This window comes from Cydia amplana, chromosome 9, assembly GCF_948474715.1.
Source record: "Cydia amplana chromosome 9, ilCydAmpl1.1, whole genome shotgun sequence".
In the NCBI taxonomy this organism is placed as follows: Eukaryota; Metazoa; Arthropoda; class Insecta; order Lepidoptera; family Tortricidae; genus Cydia; species Cydia amplana.
The window spans coordinates 5,527,050-5,551,480 of NC_086077.1; the positions used below are offsets into that span (position 1 = coordinate 5,527,050).

General features: G+C 37.7%; 2 protein-coding genes across 2 annotated transcripts in view; one reads left to right on the forward strand and one right to left on the reverse strand.

Moving 5' to 3' along the window:
• LOC134650984 (guanylate cyclase 32E-like) overlaps positions 1-24,431 on the reverse strand; it is a 144,111-nt gene that overhangs the window by 113,937 nt on the left and 5,743 nt on the right. Inside the window, exons 2-3 of the mRNA XM_063505951.1 lie at positions 9,448-9,593; positions 1,607-1,718 (exon numbers count right to left, since the gene is read on the reverse strand). Of these exons, the coding sequence (XP_063362021.1) occupies positions 1,607-1,718; positions 9,448-9,593 (258 nt within the window). The remainder of the gene's footprint in view (positions 1-1,606; positions 1,719-9,447; positions 9,594-24,431) is intronic.
• Positions 20,734-21,543, forward strand: LOC134650975 (uncharacterized oxidoreductase MexAM1_META1p0182-like). Its single transcript, XM_063505941.1, has one exon. It carries the CDS (start codon positions 20,750-20,752, stop codon positions 21,509-21,511), a length of 762 nt encoding a protein of 253 aa, XP_063362011.1. The 5' UTR covers positions 20,734-20,749; the 3' UTR covers positions 21,512-21,543.

A 24,431-nucleotide genomic window follows, 5' to 3' on the forward strand; every position in this document is an offset into this window, starting at 1 on the left:
GCCTTGAACTAGCCGTTATGTACCTATCAATTTGGAAACGCATACAATTTGTGATGATAACATGTTACAACTTCTCAAAGTCGCACTGAACTCAATTCCGATTTCATCAGGCAGCAAATTCAGTTCAAAAGTAAATTCCACGCTTCTCTTGAGAGTTTGAAACGGAAACTACTCATGTACGAGGATGTATGTAACTTTCCACTTTAATATCCGCCCGTGTTTCAGGTATAAGTATCTAGTATAAAACACGTATTCTGATTGTAAGAACAGGTTATAAATTTGATCTGAATTTGTAATGGATATGATCTGTCAGTCTTTTGTCAAAGTCTTTTGACACAGACAAAGAATAAACATGATAAATCCCGATCAAAATCATAACTTGATATTACCATCAGAATACGCCTGACGTTGTTAAAACGCTTCCTCACTTCCTACAGTGATATAGGTAACTATAATTTGCGAAATCACGGTCTAGTTTACCCTCTGGGTTGGAAGGTCAGTTGGCCTTCGTAAAAACGAATGCCTACGCCAATTCTCGGGATTAGTTGCCAAGCGGACCCCAGGCTCCCATGAGCCGTGACAAAAGCCGGGACAACGCGAGGAACATTATGATGAATTTACGAAATCACGGTACTCACCATGGTATAATAATATACTCCGCCTGGTACTCTCTTCCGAGATTCGCGAATGACCTAACTGTCACTTGCCTACGTCATCATGCTGTTTACGGGTTCTCAAACTTTAAAATGTGGGAGAATTTTAACCAACGGTGAAAGTTATTTTAACGGCATTAATTTTAAGTTATTCATGTAGAAACATAGTAAAATAAAACAAATCTATACTGCACTTTTCACTCCTACTCTTACAGTTCAGAATAGAGCAGCCAACCATTTTCGTAACAAAACATTAATTGCCAAGCTTACGACGTGAAAAGTTTGGAAAACACTGCGACTGCTGACACTGAGCGAGAAGGAAATAACAATTAACACGCGTTCGACAAGGACGGTCGGTCAGGGATAAAATGGCGGATTGTCAAATGTGACAGCGCTATCCTGTGTTGCCAGTAGTGTAAACAGAATTACCCGAACGTCTGAAATTTCTTTCGTGAATCGGAAGATATTGCTAACGAATAATTAAAAATGACGTGTTATTGTAAAATTTAAGATACAATACATATAAATGAAAATTATTAAATTATAAAGAAATAAATTAACTTAATAACCATAGATATAATGTACCCATGTAACATGTTATGTTGAAATAAAGTGGCAATGTTATTGTGACGTAGGCAAGTGACACTCTGGGAAGAGAAGACCATGTTTTATTAGACCATGGTACTCACTGCGTACTTAGTAAAAAAAGTACAGAAACAAAACAAATAAACAATTTAATCGTAACATCTAACCTAGCGCACCTAAGTACCGTAACGAAATGTGCACTTATTAGGCCGGATTTACACTTATAAGTTTTACTTACGTAAGTAGGGACACAGCTATACCACAGAATGAGAGATGAATATCGTTATCTCATTCTAACAAATAGCTTTGTCCCTACTTACGTAAGTAAAACTTACAGGTGTAAAGGCGGCCTAATAGCAAGTACTCACATGGGATATGAGCGGTAGGTTCCAGGCTGCCGCCAGCTTTGCCTCTGTATGGCATGTGTCATCGGGGCCGAAAAATGCCACAACGCCCAGGTCTCGCATCTGAGTCATAACTCTGAAACAATAATCACAAATCAAAAACTTCTTTCAGAAATTTGGTTCAATCTTAGTTTAACATTGTGTATGTAGTCGGCGTGAAATAAATAATGACGGCCAAAGTTTCCAAATGTATCGGAACACATTCCTATTTCTATATAAACTAATGTGGGGATGTGCCAACCAAGGTCTCTATGTATATGGCCATAGTTCTGCCCAATCTCCTGTATGCCTCTGAAACGTGGTGCCTTTACCGAAAGCATATTCGCACATTGGATAGGTTTCACCTTAAATGCCTGCGTGACATTTTGAACATCTCATGGTCGGATCGTGTCAGGAACACAGAAGTGCTACGCCGTGCTAATGTCAGCGGAATTGAAGCCTATCTAATGCGACGCCAGCTGCGATGGTGTGGTCATGTCTCCCGTATGTCTAATAACAGAGTTGCTAAGCGCATCTTTAACTCAGAATTGCAGAGTGGAAAGCGGAAACAGGGCGGCCACCTTTTGCGATACAAAGATGTTCTGAAGCGCCACATGCGGAGATGTGACATTGAACCATCGCACTGCCACTGGGAGACTTCGGCACAAGATCGGCCGAAGTGGAGGCATACAGTGAGCACAAAAGTGCAAGCCTTCGAAGAGCAGAGGCGAGTGGAACTCGACGCAAAGCGTGACGAGTTAAAGGCCCGACCACCTGCGGTCATCAACTACAATTATGTCGGAGGGGTGCTGACCTGCGGTGAGTGCGATCGTGCATTCACTGCAAAGATAGGCTACGTCAGCCACCTAAGAGCCCACGATCGTCGCTCTCAATAACTAGTACAACCCCAGTCGCCGTGGCCGAAACCGGCCAGGAAAGGATGATGATGATGATGATGATAAACTAATGTGGGGATGTGCAGTGAACGGAGAATGAATCTTGAAGCGCGTTTAACCACCATTTTGGAGTCAACGTTATTATAATCAGAACACGCCTGTCTATCTGTTACCTCTTCACGCTTAAACCGTTGAACCGATTTAGATGATATTTGGTATAAATAGAGTTTGAGGGCTGAGAAAGGACAAAAGAAAAGGTTTTACCAATTATAATAAGAATAAGAATAACTTATTTGTAATAAAATAGGTACGCAATCACAAAGGTGTCCGGTAAGCCCCAAACTAGGCTGAGCCTGTATCTTGGGGCTTACAAAAGAGTGGGTAACATACGGTAACTAAACCTAATTAAAATGATGTGTGAAAGAGGGTGATAAGGTGTATGCTTTTAGGGTGTGTATATGTGTGTGTGTGTGTGTGTGGGTGTGTGTGTGTGTGTGTGAAAGGTGTAGGAGAGCGAGTAAGGACTAGATCTATCATAATCATCATCTCTCGTGGACGAAATCGCGCGCAGGCGCTAGTTTCGAACAAGAGGAAAGTAAAATAGGAACATGTGTTTTGTCGAGGAGTTTGCGCTTAAGACGCAAGGGAAATCACTAAATGAATGACCTAATTTCGAAAAATCACTTCATAAAACTGGGTTAATAACAAAAGTTCGTTGAACCCTAAACGATCGATAAACAAATTAACGAGAGAGCATATCGATATGGCCCCAGGCGGAAAACAACGATTAAACAAATAGAAATTAGGATTTGTCCAGGCCTAGTAGCACGGTCGCATTTTTATCGTTTATCACCATGCCTGTCACGTTCTAACAAGTATGTAAGTGCGAAAGTGACGGGCATAGTTATAGTCGACAAAAATGGAACCGTGCTGAGCCCGCTGGTTTAGTTAAGTCTATAACAAGCGGCTGGTGGGGGTAACGGCACCATTTTTCAGCGGACCCTAGAGCCCGTACCATGAGTCACTGACAGTGTCAAAACTGACATTTACGCTATCGAGAACGTAATTAACTTTCTATACATCTCGTTTGCACTAATATGCGAGTACGAGCGAGATGTATAGAAAGTAAATTACGTTCTCGACGGCGTTTATGTCAGTGCCAAACTGATGGTAGCCGTACAGGGTCCCATTGCATGCCGTAACAAACGTGGCTCGTGTCAATTTAACATTCGCCACTCGGTGCTATCAAGTACTTTAGCACTCTCTTCTATTGTTCGCACTTGTATCGTAAATAACTATTATTACTAACCTACATTTAATACAATCACAAAAATTATTGAATCATCATCTTCCTCGCGTTGTTCCGGCATTTTGCCACGGCTCATGGGAGCCTGGGGTCCGCTTGGCAACTAATCCCAGTAATTGGCGTAGGCACTACTTTTTACGAAAGCGACTGCCATCTGACCTTCCAACCCAGAGGGTAAACTAGGCCTTGTTGGGATTAGTCCGGTTTCCTCACGATGTTTTCCTTCACCGAAAAGCGACTGGTGAATATCAAATGATATTCATATCCACAGTCAAACAAATGTAGTTTTGTGGAGCTTTGTCCTTAACGAAAAAGTTGTAACTTTTGTGTAATAAATAACTAAAATAAAAAATAATAAGAATTTCGTACAAAGGTTCCGAAAAACTCATTGGTACGAGCCGGGGTTCGAACACGCGACCTCCGGATTGAAAGTCGCACGCTCTTACCGCTAGGCCACCAGCGCTTCTACAAAAATTATTGAATAAAGTACGAAATATTTTTTTGTCGAAACTATTAGTACAGTGAAACCTGGATAAGTGAGACTTCAAGGGACGAGCAGATTTGTCTCACTTAAAGAGGTATTTCACTTACCCAGGCTCTCAGTTAGCCAGGTACAAATAAATGTCTGTCTCATTTACAGAGGGTCCCATTAATAGAGGTGAGAATAGAGGATATATTTCAGTTATAGAGGTGGTTAATAAGGTATTTTGTAATTATCTTTAAAAATAAATAAGGTAAAATAATCCTTGTCCCTAAATATTTTTTAAGTCTGTTTAAATATTTCTTTGAATTTATTTTGAATGATTCTCCAAAGGATAGATTTTTTCAATTAAATTTGATACGGACTGCATTGCGTCTTAGAAATGTATTAAATGAAAATCCGTTTATTCGTGTTATTTATCAAAATGTCAGCTTTCGTTTCGATAGTTTTAACTACATAAAGTAACTAAATGAAACTTGAAGTCGTTTAGACACAATTAAGCAAATGCGGAATTTGTGCATAGACTAAGAGTTAGTAAGAATACGGAAATTGATCAATAAAGTCCAAGTTAGAGAGGTCATATATTGACGTTATCTCAGATACAGAGGTCAATTCCTATACAATTCTAAAAAAAAACAATTAGGAAAATGTAATCTTTTAAATATAGTCTCAGTAAAAGAGGTAAAATACACTCTCTGTCTCACTTATAGAGGTAAATGTGACTATAAAATCACAACAGCTGATCCCAGTTATAGAGGTTCGTTTTATCTCACTTACAGAGGTAATTCAGTGCTAAAGTGTCGGGACTGCACCATGAGTCCCAGCTATAGAGGTTTCTCACTTATCCAGGTCCCACTTAACCAGGTTTCACTGTAATTATACCTGTGACTGTAACATTATTATGTAATGGTCGCCAACAACCAACTTGAAACGAACGGGTAGTACAGAGAGGTAGCATGCCACACCTACCTAAAGCCATTCCATCTGCATTTTTACTAATAAATAAATATAAACATGACAGTATATTATAAATTTTAATCCAAGCTTAAATGAAATCGCTTTATACAAAATTAAATAATTAGGCTCATAGAACAAAACAATATGGATTAGCTAAAGACAATGAAAGCCTTCGTTATGTTGCGAGTTACGATCGTATAAATTATATACCTAAATTAAAGCCAATTTTCCCCAAATAGCTTGTAATTATTCATGTAATCAAAGGGGCTTACAGGAAGCGTATTCATAGTTCGTAAATATGATATTAAACTGGAGAAGCTCGGCAAACGCTTAAGGGACGAAACAGGTGATCCTCGCTCGGGCGGCTTTCTTGCTTAGAGGGCAAAATTTAGAAAGTCTATTGTGTTTTTTAAATTTAATATTCAAAGTTTGGACATTTATATGTACTCAAAATAACACGCAACATGCTTAAATACATACACATAATTAAATTTAATTTAATTTAATTTTGAAATTTTATTGTTTATAGAATTCATTCATCAATTCATTTTTATTATAATATGTGAACATTATTCCAGTTCTATTTTAAGTCACATTTTGTCCATTTGCTTTAAAAAGCCGCACTATTTTTATCGAATAGTATGAACACTAGAGTTAGACCAAGAAAAGTCTGCAACTGTTTTGATAGCATATGCAGTGCAATTGTTATTTATACGTCACAATTTCATAGAAGTTTGGCGTTTAAAATACCACTTACAATAGTTACAATAAGTACGGCTACCATCAGTTTGGCACTGACATAAACGCCGTCGAGAACGTAATTTACTTTCGCATATTAGTGCAAACGAGATGTATATAAAGTAAATTACGTTCTCGATAGCGTAAATGTCAGTTTTGACACTGTCAGTGACTCATAGTACGGGCTCAGGCCCTTATCGCACGAGTATAGAGTAAGCACTAGCAATGGCCGCTCTATTAAATTTGGATTACGAGTAAAAATACACCTAGGTAATGTATAAATATAAGAACGCTAAAATTGCATTTTAAACGTGCTTGAGCCTTCTCACTAATGAGAAACTAGGTAGCCACCTAAATTGTTACAATACCACAAAAGAAACAATGCCTTTTGTTCAACAGCTTAGGGTTTGAGGCATTTCACATAATTCATACTATATCGTACCTTAAATAAGGGTGAAACCGGAAGCAATGTTTGATAGAGTCTGTGCGGAAAGAGAAGAGTCCTGGAATGTATGGGGCCCAATACATTCCACGACTCTTCTCTTCCCGAACAGACTCTACAAACAGTTTCGGGACCAAATACATTTTGATCGTAATTTAAACTAAGAACATCTAATTATAAGATAATGCAGTTAAGAATCACTCAATTAAGGGGATCAAGTTAATAATTAAATGGGGGGGTGAAAGTAAAAGGGTGTTTTTGCTAATTTTCGGTGTAAGATATTCAAAGAAATATTGTTAAAAATATTGTTATGGTAACCAAAGCATTATTGTTAGTATATAAGGCTAGAAAGCATCGTTCATAATTAAATACCTAAGTAAATTTTGAACTAAAGTACTCATTTATTTCGACGTATTTTTAGCCAATATTTCAAGTTAGAATGCCTTTTACCCGAGTTTAAAACCCTCTACTTTTCATTTCTAATACGAAGAATGTGCGATACATGTGTACTCGTATTTTACTTTTCTTTCCTACAAAACATGACTAAATATATAGATACCTACTTGTATAGTATTTATTGAAGGTACTTTCAATCAACAAAATAGGTACTTAACAGGATCCTTATTTCAAGATAATGTCTCATAATCCTTAAAAGGGTCTATATTTTTTTGTTTGTATTTGTTTTGTTTTCATTGAGAGATCGAATAACAAATGTAGAAGTTTTGCAAAGAATGAAGAAAAAATTAGAACTTTTGGAAACAGTAAAGAAAAGAAAAATCTCATATTTTGGACATATATACCGTAACAATAAATATCAAATTCTAAGGGAAATAAAAGAAGGCAAAATAAAGGGCAAAAGAGGAAGAGGAAGAAGGAAGCTAGCCTGGTTGGATAATATTAAAAGCTGGACATTATCATTATGAAACGTTTTGCGAAACCGTAAAATGAGTCAACTGGGCTACACGTGTTCACGTGTTCATCTATGTGTGTGGCCGTTAGCAAGCAACCGTGTTGATCTTTCTTATTTACTAAAGCCTTTTAGCCTTGAAATGAGAATTTCAGTGCAAAACCTAATCAGGGGATCTACCGCGAAAACCGAAATTCCCAAATTGTAGGGATCTTTCTTTCTTAATCTCAGACGTAATTAGAGTGACAGAAAAAAATTCCCGCAATTGACGAACTCGATTTGCGCGGTTATAGCCCTGAACTCGGCTGGTTGGACTAGCCTAAATACCCCCACCCTCGTCACGCAAAACAGGTAGGCGCCAGTCGTATAATATAATTTCAGTGCAATATTAAATCAGAACTGCCGGGCAAAATGCCGGGACAAGGCGAGGAAGATGATTAAATCAGAACTGGCCTGCGGTCCAGTGTCATTGTCATCTGGACACTGATATAGAACGCCGGAGCGATAACAAGCGGAGAGGCTAAATAAGCAATAAAACTAACATCAGGGCATGAAGGTCAGAACAGTAGCCTTCTCATGTCCTCACCGCAATAATATAAAATAACAACATGATAAACATAACTACAAAACAAAAGCTAACATGGAGGCCGATTCAAAGTTTCAAATTTGAACCTCATTTGTTATTGTTATGATACGACTTTAACACTCATTGAGTTTCTTGCGCGCACTAATAAGTGTTAACTAGACGACATGACACGACTATGATATGACACGACTATGATATGAGATACCTTATGACTCGACTAGTGGCATTTCGCACGCATGGATAAGCTCTAGCTATCTTTTCAAACCAATATCAAAAACTTTGTTAGAGTATGAGTAATTATTATACATTAGATAACTAGAGTGTGAAATTTGTGAACAATTATAGTATTTTATGCAACCGTTGTTTAAAAGAGGTCAAAAAAGGCGAGTGGCGTGGCGTGAGTAACAATTTGAGGCGAAGCCGAAAATTGTTAATAAAGACGCCACGAGTATTTTTTATGACAAATACGACCCTTTAAATGACAAATAAAAGTACGGAAGTAGAAAAAAATAATTATATAATATTTGTGACGTAAGTATTCGTGATTAATTTATTAACTGCTTAGTTGAGGCATGAGGGGTGACCGAAAAGTTCCGAGCTAAAGAGGAAGAGCTTAACAGTGGAATGATAAGGGGGCAGGGTACAAAAGTACCGTAAACAATACTTAGCCAATTCCTCGTAAATACTTTGAGGTGATTTATCACATTTTGTATGGAACTTACGTAGGCTGCCTTTTATAATGTTGTTCATAAACTTCCAGTTATACCGAACAGTTCCGTAAAAGTTAAGCTTAAGATTAATAAAGGAAAATTATTTAAGTAAGTCGTCTAAATTTTGCGTCATAACTGTCATAAGGTTAATGTTCTTACAATAACTACGTTTAGGCGCAACGCAAATCTAATACCTTTAAACGAGCAATTCTTGTTTATTTATTTATTTATTTAGGTATATATATATATATATATATATATATATATATATATATATATATATTTCGGCGATCTCGGAAACGGCTGTAACGATTACGATGAAATTTACTATATGGGGGTTTTCGGGGGCGATAAATCGATCTAGCTAGGTCTTATCTCTGGGAAAACGCGCATTTTTGAGTTTTTATATGTTTTCCGAGCAAAGCTCGGTCTCCCAGATATTCACGTTAATACGGCATAATGTTCATTGAAGTGGGACAAGGCTTTTTCCAGTTTCTTTTAGGTGGGTTTTTACTGTCAGTAAACAGACAATAAAGACTGTAAGTGTCTATTATAAGTAGGTATATTTTTCTACTCGTACTTTTATTTGTCATTTAAAGGGTCGTGCACACATTTTTAAAACCCTATCTTAATAGTTGTCAAGACAAGTCTTTACTCTATTCCCCTAAATCGCAGCGTTTAAAACATGGTTTTAATTTTGTCGCATTGCGTAGGTATGTTCTTTCCTTTACGAACGCGTGTAGTACTCGTACCTAACTAACTCTATGATTGTATTTGCTTTTACTTTTACCTTTCTGACTTACCTAAGAGTCATGCTGTCTTTGTCCATCGGCATGTTCGGTCGAGAACGGCCAATGTCAGCTGCTACGAAACGCAGGCGAATCCCGGGCAGCAAGCTAGGCTCGCGGTTAACTGCCGCAACGGCCAGGGGCAAAGCGCCGAGTATAGTCTGCAACAAAAAAAAAACTTTCACCACTCCAGCTCGTAAAGGCTTTCTTTATACTTCTAAAACTGATGAGAAAGTTGCATTTTGTTCACAAGAGTGACAAAGTAATCTGACGTACATTTTTAGTTGTTTTCTCGTGTGTTACAGTTACTATTTGCCTTCCGTTGGGCATGGTGGAAATAATTGTGTTTCACTTGAGAGCAAGGTTTGTTTAATCCTCGTGCCTTGAAATGAAACCCATGCACGCAACGCTCATGATTTCACGTCGGAGGTAAATATAGTTTGGCGAGGGTCGAGTCAGTGAAGAGATCCCCAAAAAGGGGGACGAGTATAGTTTCTGGTTCCATAGCCAAAATGACTTAAACGGAGCCCTTATTTATTTGTGAGCAACGAATTTATTTGTGAGTTTATAAATAATAAGTACCTACATTACATTATTATTCTACTACAATAGGTAATAATGGATGGATGGTTGGGCTAGACACGTTCGCATTGAGGCGGAAGTTGTTGCTCCTGGTGCACTAAATCTCAATCATTCACCACCAAGTTGATAGCCCAGAGGTGTTAGAGAAGATAGGGTTGTTGGTTCCTAGGAGGATACCACGGGATGTGGACGGGGCGATCGCGCCGCGTCGCCGGCCGTGTGTGTTGCTGCGGCCGTCCGCTCGCACATGTTACGCGAGGCACGCACCTACCACGCGTGCTTTATCATTTCTCCATCTTATGCTCACTCAACACGTTGACGCTGACATGTTCGCCGAACGTTTAGCAAATTTGTGCAAAACTGCTAGACAATTTTTAAATTTTCATACTGCATGACATTGTATAGGGTAACAACATGTAAGATTCATGATTGTCCTTAATCTGTTTTGACATTTAATTTACTTTATTTTATTGCTTTGCCCTATTTCTGTTTTCTTAGAGTGTAAGTAAAATTATAATTTTAATTTGTATGACATTTTTATACGCATGATTTTATATTTTTGTATATTTTTAATTGTCCTTGATTAATTAGCATGTATATTGACAATGTATCTGTTTTTCCTAGCGTGTAAGTGATTTGGTCTGAAACTGTAAGCTTACATTGTGTTCAATAAATAATGAAATAATATATACTGTAGTAGGTATCCAAAGTCAGTAAAACGTTATATGCTCGTAACAATTGACTAAAGTGGCCCGGCAATAATTTACTACCTACTATAGGTATATTTCCTTTTCCTGGCATGTACCGTAAAATGGGGTGAGTAGGGTCAAAACTGAAATTCAAACCAAGATAACATTTTATTTTTACATATGAAAACTGAATGGTGTATATAATAAGTGTTCCGGACGTTTGTATTTTAGTTTTTATTTTATTTTGGGTAGTTCCATTTCATAACTTTGACGATAAAGAGGAAAACCCACCTCACCCCGTAGTGTCTCGTATTTGGGGTGAGAGGGGTTTTCATACAAAGGTGATTTTGGAAGATTGTTGGATCGATTTTTTTTTATTATGCGTATTACTATAGCTCCATTTTAAATTGGAATACATTATTTTTGTAGCAGTAGCCTTAAAATCCCTTCTCAACCCCCTCTCAAACCTTCTCTCCCCATTCATAACCCACCTCTCCCCGCGAAACCTACTCACCCCGTTTTACGGTACCTTTATGAAAATGGAGAGTAATTTTATTTTCACCTCAGCAGCTCGAACAAGGGTACTTTGCTACTTAAAAACAGTGAGCAAAATCGCATTTTGCTCACTGAGTGAGACAAAATGAGCAAAATGCGATTTTGCTCACTGTTTTTAAGTAGCAAAGTACCCTTGTTCGAGCTGCTGAGGTGAAAATTTAATTGTTGGTATATCTTAAGAAAACATGAGTGAATAGAGGTAAGTGATGAAGAAGGAATACATTTTTCGGGTTCTCTAATATGTTCTCACTGCTGAGGTGAAAAATGTTGTGTACTACACGAGATCAAAGTTATTTACATCTCGTGCGCTTTTGAGTCCCTTACTACGCTCAAGATTCTAAATTAGATTCACTCGCTACGCTCGTGAATCTATTATAGAATCTTTCGCTTGCACGGGACTCAAAATAAGCACTCGAATAAATATCAAACTTTGATCTCTTGTTGTACAAATAACTATTTTACACCTAAGATTTTCGAGTTCTTTGATCCTTAAATGATAGATACAGAAAAAACGAGGCCTTTAATTAACCCAAAAAGAGTTTTCTTTTCTTCTAAATATATGTACTTTTTTCTGTCCGTCCGTCCGTCCGTCCGTCCGTCCGTCCGTCCGTCCGTCCATCCGTCCATCCGTCCGTCCGTCACCAGGCTGTATCTCACGAACCGTGATAGCTAGACAGTTGAAATTTTCACAGATGATGTATTTCTGTTGCCGCTATAACAACAAATACTAGAAACAGAATAAAATAAAGATTTAAGTGGGGCTCCCATACAACAAACGTGATTTTTGACCGAAGTTAAGCAACGTCGGGCGGGGTCAGTACTTGGATGGGTGACCGTTTTTTTGCTTGTTTTTTTTGCTTGTTTTGCTCTATTTTTTGTTGATGGTGCGGAACCCTCCATGCGCGAGTTCGACTCGCACTTGGCCGGTTTTTTTATTTATATCGCCATTCTGGACAAACTTTGCTCTGCTTTGGGTAACTTGAAAGCCTTTTTAAGGTTTCTTAGACAATGTTGCAAGATTGAACCTTTAGCAAAAAGATTCTGGTTGTGAAATTAGTTACCTGCCAAAATTTTCCTGGTTTATATGTATAACTACGTCAAGCCTTCCCGATTCTTGGTTCCGGTTCCGATTGCAGTTTTCCGGATTTAATATGTAAGTACGCACACAGATTTGTGTGTGTGGAATTATGATTTCCGCAATAAAACATATCCTTATAGTTCCTTTCCCGGGACTGGAACTGTCCCCGTAACAAATATGTAAAGATGCAACTGATTTTTAGGGTTTCGTAGTCACCTAGAAACCCTTATAGTAGTTTCGTTAGGGGGTCTCCAAAAACCATTTAGATATAGTTAATATTTTCGGAAATAATCGCTCCTTTAGAAAAATATGTGCCCCCTCCCCTAACTTTTGAACCACGGTTCCATAAAATCGTGAAACGAAAGCTTGATTACACTTTCAATGATAACTATAGCGAACATGATCGGTCCAGTAGTTTTTGAGTTATTGCAAAAAAACTTCTTATTATAAAGACATACAAAGCGCTGCAAAGGTACACTCCCTTATGCTTGTAATAGGCCTACATATTTATTTATTTATTAGTCGTTCTACAATTTTATTTACAAATTAATGTCTAGGTTCTTCACACGGCTGCGTTATCACTAAACGCTATTAAGTTCAGAGGGTCACCAGGGTACATTCGTTTTGGGCAGTCGTGAATTATATGGTGGATAGATTGTATAGGCGCTCCGCAATCGCATTCCGGTGAGTTTTTCCACCCACACCTAAACATGAAATCGCCAGATCGACCGTGCCCTGTGCGAAGTCTATTAAGCTGGCACCATTCCCGTCTTGGGGCCGAGAAACCTTGATAATATTGATACTTTCTAATTAAATAGCTGCCGTTTAGCCTATTTTGACAAAATAGCAACTACGAAACCCTACACTGAGCATGGCCCGACATGCTCTTGGACGATTTTTATATTATTATTAGCAGAAATAAATTGCTCCGTGTGACACCTCTCACCGTGCAACATGTCCTTTTCTAAGAACTCTTTATTTACTTTTCTAAGAAGATTAATTAATTCTTTATTCTTTCATAATTGCATACATGTAGTGTACATAAGATATTAAATATTACATTTCGTTCTTACATGCTACCCGATTCGGGTGTTGCAATATCTACACTAATTACTTATTTCTAACATTATATACCTACATACAATTTACATATTTACAAATTAGACTAAATTTAACTTTATCTGTCCGCTACAAATTCATCGACAGAATAAAAACATTTTTCCACCAGGTACTTTTTAAATTTCTTAATAAATATTATTATATTTTCCTCCGACTTTATAATTATGGGCAGGGATTCTATTATATAAAGTAGCCGCAGCATAGTTTGGGCTGCTTCGGAATAATTGGGTACTTGATGCCTGTATTACTAGGTTAAGTTCTCTTCGGCGACTTTGAATTCGCCTGAATATGTGTGAATTTTTGCGCACGAAAGTTGCCAGTTCTAGAATGTAGATGCCAGATAATGTTAAAACTTCATATTCTTTGAAATACGGTCTACAGCTGGCTGGTATAAATAATAAAAAAAAAGCCTTTATCTCTTACAGAATTAATTTTATTAATTTAATTGCTGGCTGGTATATTCTTTGAAATTCTCTCTGCTTATAATTTATTTTTCATGAAAAATCAAAATGAATAGGTATTAAATTCGTCAATGTCATTATTTATTAATTTTACTAGGCGGCAAAGTTGTTTCTATTGATACAAGCCAGCGAATGGTTGCAAAATTTCAAGGGTTAAACAAACTTTGGTACCGAGTGAAACACAACACCTGTTGTGGAGGAAATTGCTAAATGTAAAATAATACAGATCAGATACGAATAAATAAATAAAATAATAAATAAATAAATAAATATTGGGGGACATCTTACACAGATCAACCTAGCCCCAAACTAAGCAAAGCTTGTACTATGGGTGCTAGACGACGATATACATACGTATATAGATAAATACATACTACTTATATACATAGAAAACATCCATGACTCCGGAACAAATATTAGTGTTCATCACACAAATAAATGCCCTTACCGAGATTCGAACCCAGGACCATCGGCTTAGCAGGCAGGGTCACTACCCGCTAGGCCAGACCGGTCGTCACCTATAATACCTAATAATAATAACTTAATTAAAAGTCAATTCCACCAGACAACACGAAGAAACCTGCATCAAGTTAATTTGCCGTTTTCGTGGATAAAACTTCTCATCCGTTTTTGAAGAATAAAGACTCGAGCCCTCAAGACTTACGAGTCTTGAGGGCTCGAGTCTTTAAGCCTAAAAATAAGCGTTATTCACAACACTGCTCGTTACACATTGCTGCCTACTGAGCACTAAAGTGTCACTCAATAGAACTTGCTAACTATGTAAACAAACCGCCATACTAAAATTGACACTGAATGTCAATTTACTAGTAACTTTTGTTTACATAGTTAGCAAGTTCTATTGATTGACACTTTAGGGAATGCTCCCGGTACTGAGTTTCTATGGCGAGAACCGGGAGTTCCCAGTTCCGGTACTGTATTTGTATAGAACACCAGTACCGGGAGCACTCTCTACTGAGCATCTACAACTCATTTAATCAATCACTCAAATACCTCAATGTCACGTCACGGAACACGCATACGTGCTCTCGTCGTAATCTGCTTAGTACCTGTGTAATGTCACTAATGTCTGAAAGCTGGTCATATAGCGCAGTTAGTGTTAGTAGTTGAGCCGTACCTACATTCTGAGGTAGGTAAATTAATCAAACGGAATACTGTGAAACCAGACAACCGGTATACATAGTACAATACTACAACTACTGGTCCACAATTTCACAATCCACAGAATAAGTAATAATATTATCATACAGAACGGACACGCACCGCCCCGCCCCGATTCGGATTACCTCGCCCGCGACAGGCCGCGACATGAATGTGTGCGTAAGTCGCTCTACTGAGAGCAGTGTCAGGATTCCGTCAGGATTGCGTGTACAGACGTGCCGCGCATACATATAAACGCAAATCATTTTTGATGTACCTATGGCGTGTCCGCCCTGTGATCAATACTTAACTGTTTGGTTGGCAATACTTACTTTTTAAGATCAGGGGCCTTACCATGATGTTCTTATTTGCGATTCTGTTTACGACCTAAACTGAATCACTAAAGGACGTAGCTATATAACTTTATTGGCCCCAATTTTTTTTAATGATCAATAAGTTCGGAGTTGGACTAATTATTTTTCAGTTAAGATGATTTCCAAGCGTCTCTATTATTCGCTTTTATCAATCTATCAATCTTGAAGGCTACCTAATCATAACTTCTAACTTTCTTCCGACGCCCACCCAAAACCTATCGAAATAGCCCCAATACATCTTATTATGAATGACTACGTCGTTAACGAAACGCCTTATATCGCAATGAAACCAGCCGGCCTAGCCAAGGTGACAATGGCTATCGGTTCGACAATGAAACGCTTGATATCTCTCTATCACTCTTCCATGTTAGTACAACAGTGACAGTTGCGTTTCGATCGCTACGGAGCGTAAAAGTGATTGGCATGTTGGCTACGCGGCCAGAGTGCGTAGCCAACGTGCAATCGTGAATGAGCAGTTGATTACAGCAGAATACTTAACTTATTACATGTAATACTTACTACAATTTTGCGTTAATATTTATTTATTTATTTATTTATTCGATATTTAAATCGAAGAGAAAATCGCCGTGAAACCCTGTCGAGTTTGTATGTATCGACACTAGATTTGTGGATACATTTTACTTTATAAATATAGATACAAAATAAAATATCACTACATAGTACAAAACAAAGTCGCTTCCCGCTGTCTGTCTGTTTGTATGTATGCTTAGATCTTTAAAACTACGCAATGGATTTTGATGCGTTTTTTTTAATAGATAGAGGGATTCAAGAGGAAGGTTTTTGCATAATTTGTTAACCCGTGCGAAGCCGGGGCGGGTCGCTAGTAAATTATAAAATTACAAATGATATTATTAGTTAATACAAAGATACATCGGCACTAAACCGAAACAGCCCCCACTCGAATACACAACCGGCCATGCATTCCTTATCGCTGCCCATTCGTGTAATGAAAGTCATTTTAGGGATTTGTTAGATGTATTTTCCGATATATTTTTTTTCTTGTATAATAAATTCCGATCGTCTTTTTTCCCTGTATAAAAATTTCCGCACGCCTTTTTTCCCTATAGATATATTTCCTGGTATATATAAATCTGAACGCCTTCTTTCCGTATAGACATATTTTCCGATAGATTTATTTTCTTATACACAAATATCTGAACGCCTTCTTTCCCTGTATTTTTTTAACATAATGCAATATTTTATAGTCCTTAATTTTACTAGGGGACAAATTCCCGGCTGTCTTTTTTCCTGATCAGAAATTTTAAAATAGATATGATTCTTGATAGAAAATTATATAATATGTATTCGCATGTTCGCAATTTTGCCCGTTTACGTTACTACCTACTTACACTACAACATAAAAGTTTATTAAAGTTTCTTGCCTAACTAAGTACAACGTTTCACTCGTTTGATTTGATTACTGATTGGTAAAATTCCTTTAAAGATAACTAACCATGATACACAAAATATTCCACACAAGATTGCAAACAGGGTCCAAGCAAATAAGAAGTTTTGCCCCTAGTAAAATGAATGACCATGAAATTTTTCGTTAAACAACAAAAATACAGGGAAAGAAGGCGTTCAGATATTTGTGTATAAGAAAATAAATCTATCGGAAAATATGTCTATACGGAAAGAAGGCGTTCAGATTTATATATACAAGAAAAAAAATATACCAGGAAATATATCTATAGGGAAAAAAGGCGTGCGGAAATTTTTATACAGGGAAAAAAGACGATCGGAATTTATTATACAAGAAAAAAAATATATCGGAAAATACATCTAACAAATCGTCTGTCTGTCTGTCTGTCCGTCTGTCAGTCCGTCTGTCTGCAATGTCTGTCACTAGGCTGTACCTATCTTATGAACCGTGATACCTAGACAGTTGAAATTTTCACAGGTGATGTATTTCTGTTGCCGCAATAACAACAAATACTAAAATCAGAATAAAACAATTATTAAAGTGGGGCTCCCATTGCTATATGGATTCCAGATTTTTTTACCTTACCAATATTTAATTAACGTACCTAATTATTTTATTGATACTTTGAAAGGTTTTACTGGCAGCCTTCAATTAACATAATCAAGTTGCAGATTAAATATGTTACGTACCGTAAACTGGGGTGAGAAGGGAGAAAACTGACATTCAAACCTCGATAACATTTTATTTTTACATACCTATGTAAACTGAATGGTATAAGTATATAATAAATGTCCCGGACGTTTGTATTTTACTTAATTTATGATTTTGGGTAGTTCCATTTCATAACTTTACCGATAAACACAAAATCCCTCCTCACCCCGTAGTACCTCGTAGTTGGGGTGAGATAGGATTTCATACAAAGGTGATTTTGGAACATTGTTGGATCGATTTTTTTTTTCTTACGAATATCACTAGCTCCATTTTAATACGAACACATTATTTAGGTAGCAGTAGCCTTTAAAAACCATCTCACCCCCCTGGGATCGCTTCTCTCCTCATTCATAACCCAACTCCCCACGCAATCCGTACTCACCCCATTTTACGGTACCTATAGATTTTCGGTTACCAACCTATATGCAATTTAGGTACACACAATTTAGGCGGGGTATCTCCTATTAAAGGAGCAAAAAAATAAAAATAACATTCCTTACATGTTGTTATTATTAGTCGTGACTGTACAGTCACGACTAACAATATATCTCTCTGATAGTACCATTCGTAGATTACGCACAGAAAAGAAAATGGAGCCTTACGTGAGCTCAATATCATAGTATTTCTAATTTTTTTATTTTTTTTTATGTTATAGTCAGCAAACGAGCAGACGAGCCGCCTGATGGGAAGCGGTCATCGTCACCCATGGACATAAGCAACATCACAGGAGGTACTTAAGCGTTGCCGACCCTTGAGAACCCTAAATACCCGCTTCTTGAACCCATGTAGCGCAGCGCGTAGCGTACCGTCGTAGCGCAAAGGAAATACCTCAGGAGGCAAGTCATTCCACATTCTGCACGTTCTGGGAAGAAACGAGCGAGATGCCCGCTTATTCTTGATGTGCCATGTATCTAAAAAGTGGGGATGAACTTTGTTGTGGGGATGTAGTACGTCATTTTATCTGCCAGGAACATAGATGGTAGGATCCTATAGATGTGCTATACGCGTGCGTCTGTGAGGGACAAAACATACGCAATGCGACACTATGATTAGTCGAATTTATTTGTTCCCCACCATAATTCATAGGTACTAAATAACGGTGGGGAATAAAAAAAAAGCGAGACTGTGACAAGGAAAACAATAATAGCGCTTTCGCTGCTACTCCTACTGAAAGATACATAAGACTATCCCGTTCGGTCATTTCCCCCCACCCCTCATGCCTGATCCAGTTATACTAGATTCATGGCCAGGAACGTCGAATTACCTCACGCCCGCGCCGACCCAAACGCTCCACTTGTCAATGTGAAGTCGTATTAATTATGGATATCGGATTTTTCGCATTCTACAAGTTGTCCGACAAGAATCTCGAGCACGGTGTTCCGTAAAGGACCAGAAACCTTCGACTTCAACTTTTAAACCTTTGAACTCCATGTTCCCCGTCTTAGGGCCACTCAGCATTCACTAACCCAATAATAAAATACAATTGGATAATGGGTTAACGGTTAAACTTTAACTGGTTAACCCCGGGCAAGTGGCGCTTTGAGGATGAATTTCAAAAGACCCTTTTTTAGTGGAAGGAGTATCCTCTTTAGTATTTTGTTCAATGTCGGTACTTATGTACCTTTTTTAAGGTCCTACTTAGAACGGTTAAGGCTGCGCGGTGTCTGTCAGTTCATTTCAAATAGTTTTAAATAAAGAGTGTTCCAAAAATAACGCAAGATTTGAATTTGCCGCCATTTTTTCATTTGTGAACAGTGCTAAAACAAACCTAAAAAAAACTATGAATGATTAGGTTTGTAAAAATGGCGGATTATACGAAAGAACAACGCGTTTTTATTATTGATCAATATTTCAAAAGTATAATATTTAAAACTTTCGCGTTTTGAACACATTATCACAGATTATATAATAGTTCTTACGAACAGATACTTATCTCTCAAAGAAAACGCAAATACCTACCGTTTTGATACCTACACAAAAATACAATGGAGTAACCTTCAGCGCGCCGCTCCCCGCACCGCGCGCACCGGCGCAACGCTAGGGTTGCTGACGCTTAGAAATGATAAATAAATGCCTACTTAAACAGCGGAGTGAAATAAAAGGAAAGCTAAATCGTAAATTATACCTAATATTCCGTTTATGCGATAGTGTTTGCGAAATACTCATTTTAAAAGGTCATATGTCCCTGCAGTAACCGCAGTGTTTACGCCGTTTTATAAACCGCGCAATGATCCCAGCAAGAATTAGTTTTAAAACTTCGTGTAATTTAAAACCATATCGAGATTAATGTTACACAATAAAGAAAAATAATAGAGAACCCATGAATACAAGTAATTCATTATAAGTACCAGCATAAATAAGTAGATACTTTCCGGTGTAAAGTTAACTTACCTACTGTCGTTAAAATAAACATTTACCAAAATAAATAAAAAAATTGTTACCTATTTCAAACAGATAGATATTTAACTATACATTTGTCGTAATAAACATTACATGTTTAATTAAAGAAATTCAATAGTAAATACCTACGTAGCTTGTAAGTAACTATCGTAAAAATTTACAGTGCGGCGCGCGGTGACGTGCGTGCGTGAGCGCGTGTGGCAACCAACTGGCTTGCTTTTCTACCGTGAACGGTAACAGATTCGTAGGTATAAATCCGAGCCCGCGCGGAGAGTTCCATAGGCCTGACATTATGTCCTTTCTTTTGTTTCCTTTGAATTGAGATATGTTTTTAAAATGTAAGAATATAGTCTGTATAGTCTTTATAGGCTTAAAACTAGTCGTACTGTGCCTACTAAGTGTAGATATATAGATAGAATACTCTTTATTGCACGCCTAAGCGTCAACCCACCAACCCGGGGTTAACCGGTTAAACTGTTAACCCAGTGTCAAATTGTATTGGTAACCATGGTAACTCCAGGTTTAACCGGTTACCCCTGGTTAGTGAATGATGCAAGTGGCCCTTAGTAAAAGAAACAGCTTAAGGAAAAACAACTGATTAAAGATAAAGGCAGACAAAAGGCGGTATTATCGCTACAGAGTATTACTAGTAGTTATCCTTAATCTGATTAGCAGGCACTGATTACATTTAATCACGTTATAGAAAGCGCAGTGTTTGTCTGACATCCGTGTAGCAAGAACGCGAAATGAGTTTTACCGGTAAAGTGGCAATTGTGACTGGTGCCAGCTCTGGCATAGGAGCTGCGACGGCCGTAGCTCTTGCCAAAGATGGCGCCAAGGTAGTCCTGGTGGCTAGAAACGAGGTCAAACTAAGTCAAGTCGCGCAGCAATGTGAACAACACGATGCCAAGTATCTTATCATCAAGGCTGATATCTCCAAAGACGAAGTAGTCAAAACAATTGTGAAAAAGACTATCGATCATTTCGGTCAGTTAGACGTACTGGTCAACAATGCTGGAATTGGCAAAAACGCATCGATACTAAACGAGAATATTATGGAATGTTTCGACCTCATTATGAACACGAATCTGCGTGCAGTCGTCCTCTTAACGCACTTGGCTGCTCCTCATTTAGTCAAGACTAAGGGCAACACCATTAATATATCAAGCGTTGTCTCTTTACGCATTCCTCCAGAAGGAGGTTATCTGTCTTACGCAGTATCAAAAGCAGGGTTGGATCACTTCACACGCTGCGCGGCTTTAGACTTATCTCCACACGGAGTAAGGGTCAACTGCATCAGCCCAGGACCGGTCAAGACGGATGTAGTAGCGAATGCAGGGGTCTCGAATCCGGATATAGTATGGGAGCACTGGAAAGCTAAAACGCTGCTTAAGAGAATAGGAGAGCCGGAAGAGATCGCTGATCTGGTGCTGTTCCTGGCAAGTGATAAGGCAAGAAGCATTACTGGATCCACATTTGTGTCGGACAACGGAGTACTCTTGTCTTGAATTAAAATTAATGTTTAATTGACCATAACAAATACGTATGTAAAACAAAACGCTGAATGTGTGAAGCTCTTGCAAATTATACCCCACTTGACCTCGTAACTACGACCTTTTGGTACACCAGTCCAATCGTTCTTGACCAAATAAGCTACCGAATCTTACCAAAAACGTGGGAATTTTTCCATTCCTGCATAGGGACACCTAACGGCAGAATATGAACTGATGCTATAGTAATCGTAAAACCAGGAATACATCTAACGGGGTTATTACATCTACCTTTACGTCGGACACTTTTTGCTAAGGACAGAAAGGTATTTATTTTCCTGTTCCCCTTAGCAGCGAAAGTGCGAACAGTGTTCAAGGAAAAGGTAGGATGTAATATTAAGCCTTTAAGGAATGGAAAAACCCGACGAAGATATCCCTAAGTGACACCCACGCAGCAACTCTTGGTTGCGGCGAGCATTCTGCCGTGCAATACTTAAACAACAGTAAGTGCAAAAAGTGAGTTTTAAGAAAAACGCAAAAAACCCTTTCAAACCGTTTTTCCTGGTGGTCTCGATGATTATTTACAAAATGCTTGAATGTCAAAATATAGCATGGAATACATGAAATACGAATACGTGAATACTTTTATATTTAAAAAAATATTGAATAAACAATGATTTATAACTCAAGATAGGTTATAGGCGTTCCAAAATTGAAGCGCTTAACTTGTGACAAATTGGACAAGTTTCCTTTAGACGCGGCTGGACAAGCGAGAAATGTGCACGTGCTAACGAGCTCCCGCACACCGAAAGAGAAAGAGACGACCTTATGTTTAACAACGAGTGTGACAAAGATGGATGTAATGAGAAAACTTATCAAAAATAACAGATTTCTTCGTAGGCACAGAAATAAATATGGAAGTATTTTTTGTGCTCCTCAAGTATGAGTATAACCTATCTATGGTTATATAATATCATTGTGAATAAATTATTGCTATTTTTCAAAATTTTACAGTTTTACTGTACCCTTGGAAAGAAGTAAAAACATAATAAATGCAGAATAAAATGCAGTAAAAAAGCGGATTACTGTAAACAACCCTCGTACACTAATAGCTACATGGATTAATTGCAAGCTAATGTACAGTATTCTTATCTATTTACTGTAATTTACTTAGTATATATATTGATTATAAAGTTCTGCGAGATACCAACACGTGGTACAAATAAGGTATGTTTATAAATACTCATACTCATACTAATACTTTATTGATAATTATAAATTACAGGTCAGGCTTATATGACTAACATATACATTTGGGATCGATACATGGATATTATGAGCCTAGAGTATCCCACTGCTGGGCAAAGGCAATTGTATTACACTTAGGAAATTAAAATAAGTATCTCTTATAGTTTGTAGCTTTCTAGTAGACCCCGAAGGCTTATCCTATTGACTATTGTTCAGTAAAACCGCACGTGCTACTTACCTGCAAAAAAGGGTCCTAATTATTATATTTGGTACCTGAGCGCGGGCTAGTCCAACGCTCAAAAAACCAGTGTAAGTCGCTCTCCGATAACGCGCCTTTGTTACGCATCTCGATGACACATTTTAGACTGGTTCTGTAGCGTTCGACTCGCCGGCACTCAGTAACCGAAGTACCGATTTTTTATGCAGGTGGTTGTGGCACGTGGCACGAGCGGTTTTTCTTAACAATAGACAATAGGATTAGCCTTCGGGGTCTATTAGAAAGCTACAAACTATACTAAGTACTCAGTTGTAATTAGTAGACTTTTCTCCATGGCACTTAATCTTTATAAGTGGAAACTTATTGTTAATTAATTTATAGAACGCAATTAATAGTAGACCTAAGGATAGTTTTCGACAACTCTCGATCTTTGGAAATATATCATCATCATCACGCGTGGCTCATGAGAGCCTGTTTTGAATATCTGTAATTATTACTCAAACTTCTAATTACGTAGCATTATAAAAATGATAATGATATAGGCATAATATGTATGAGCAAACTTTGATACATATTTCAATGACCTAGCTGAAATTAACTGTTTTCTTTAGACTTGTAGGGAATGCAGTGCCCTACTATAATCTTCGTAACAGATGAAATTAAAGTCTTTGACGTGAACACCAAATGATATAATCCGGAACACAACACAATATTAAATTCAACGGCTAAGCAAAATAAATCGACATTTTTCATTGACGTGCCGAGGAGATGACATAGAGCATCGTGCAGGCATGCGCGAGTGCGCGCGCATCCGTACCCGCCACAGACTTTAGACTCTAGAGGGGTAGGTACCTCGCTATTATAGACTTAAGGTATGTTAGACCAACCAAAAATTGAGTAACTATTTACATGACTTTATTAATTATCACGAGTTGCCTAAATAATTTGCGTGCCAATAATAAAAACAAATTATGTAGTTTGTAATTTATTCTGGTTCCGGAATAATCACATTACCCACACAATATGTATTTAATTATATGGTTGGATAGGTTATGTTTTTAAGTAAACTACTATTTGTTTTTGTCATTTGGGCCAAGGCGCGCCTTAAAAAACAATAATTATTATTTATCAGACGAACGCTAGCTGAACTCTTCTTGTTGAGGTAAATCACACTTATTCATCCTCTATCTTTCTAATTATATAATTGCTGTCACTACGAGGGGCGTTCAAAATATTCTCGGTATTGATATCTTACGACCTCTTCTAAAATTTCTTTCGTTACTGGCCGCTAAGGTTTATTCATTGACATTAAAAAAAAGTATAATTCGAACCGAGATAGTCTTTTGTTTTTCTGCAATTGCTGAACAAACATGAACATCCTGTGCGAATTGACAATGTTACCTAAATTAGAACATCGATGCGTGATAAAATTCTTGACAAAACAGGGTAAAAATCAAAAAACCATAAAAGAGG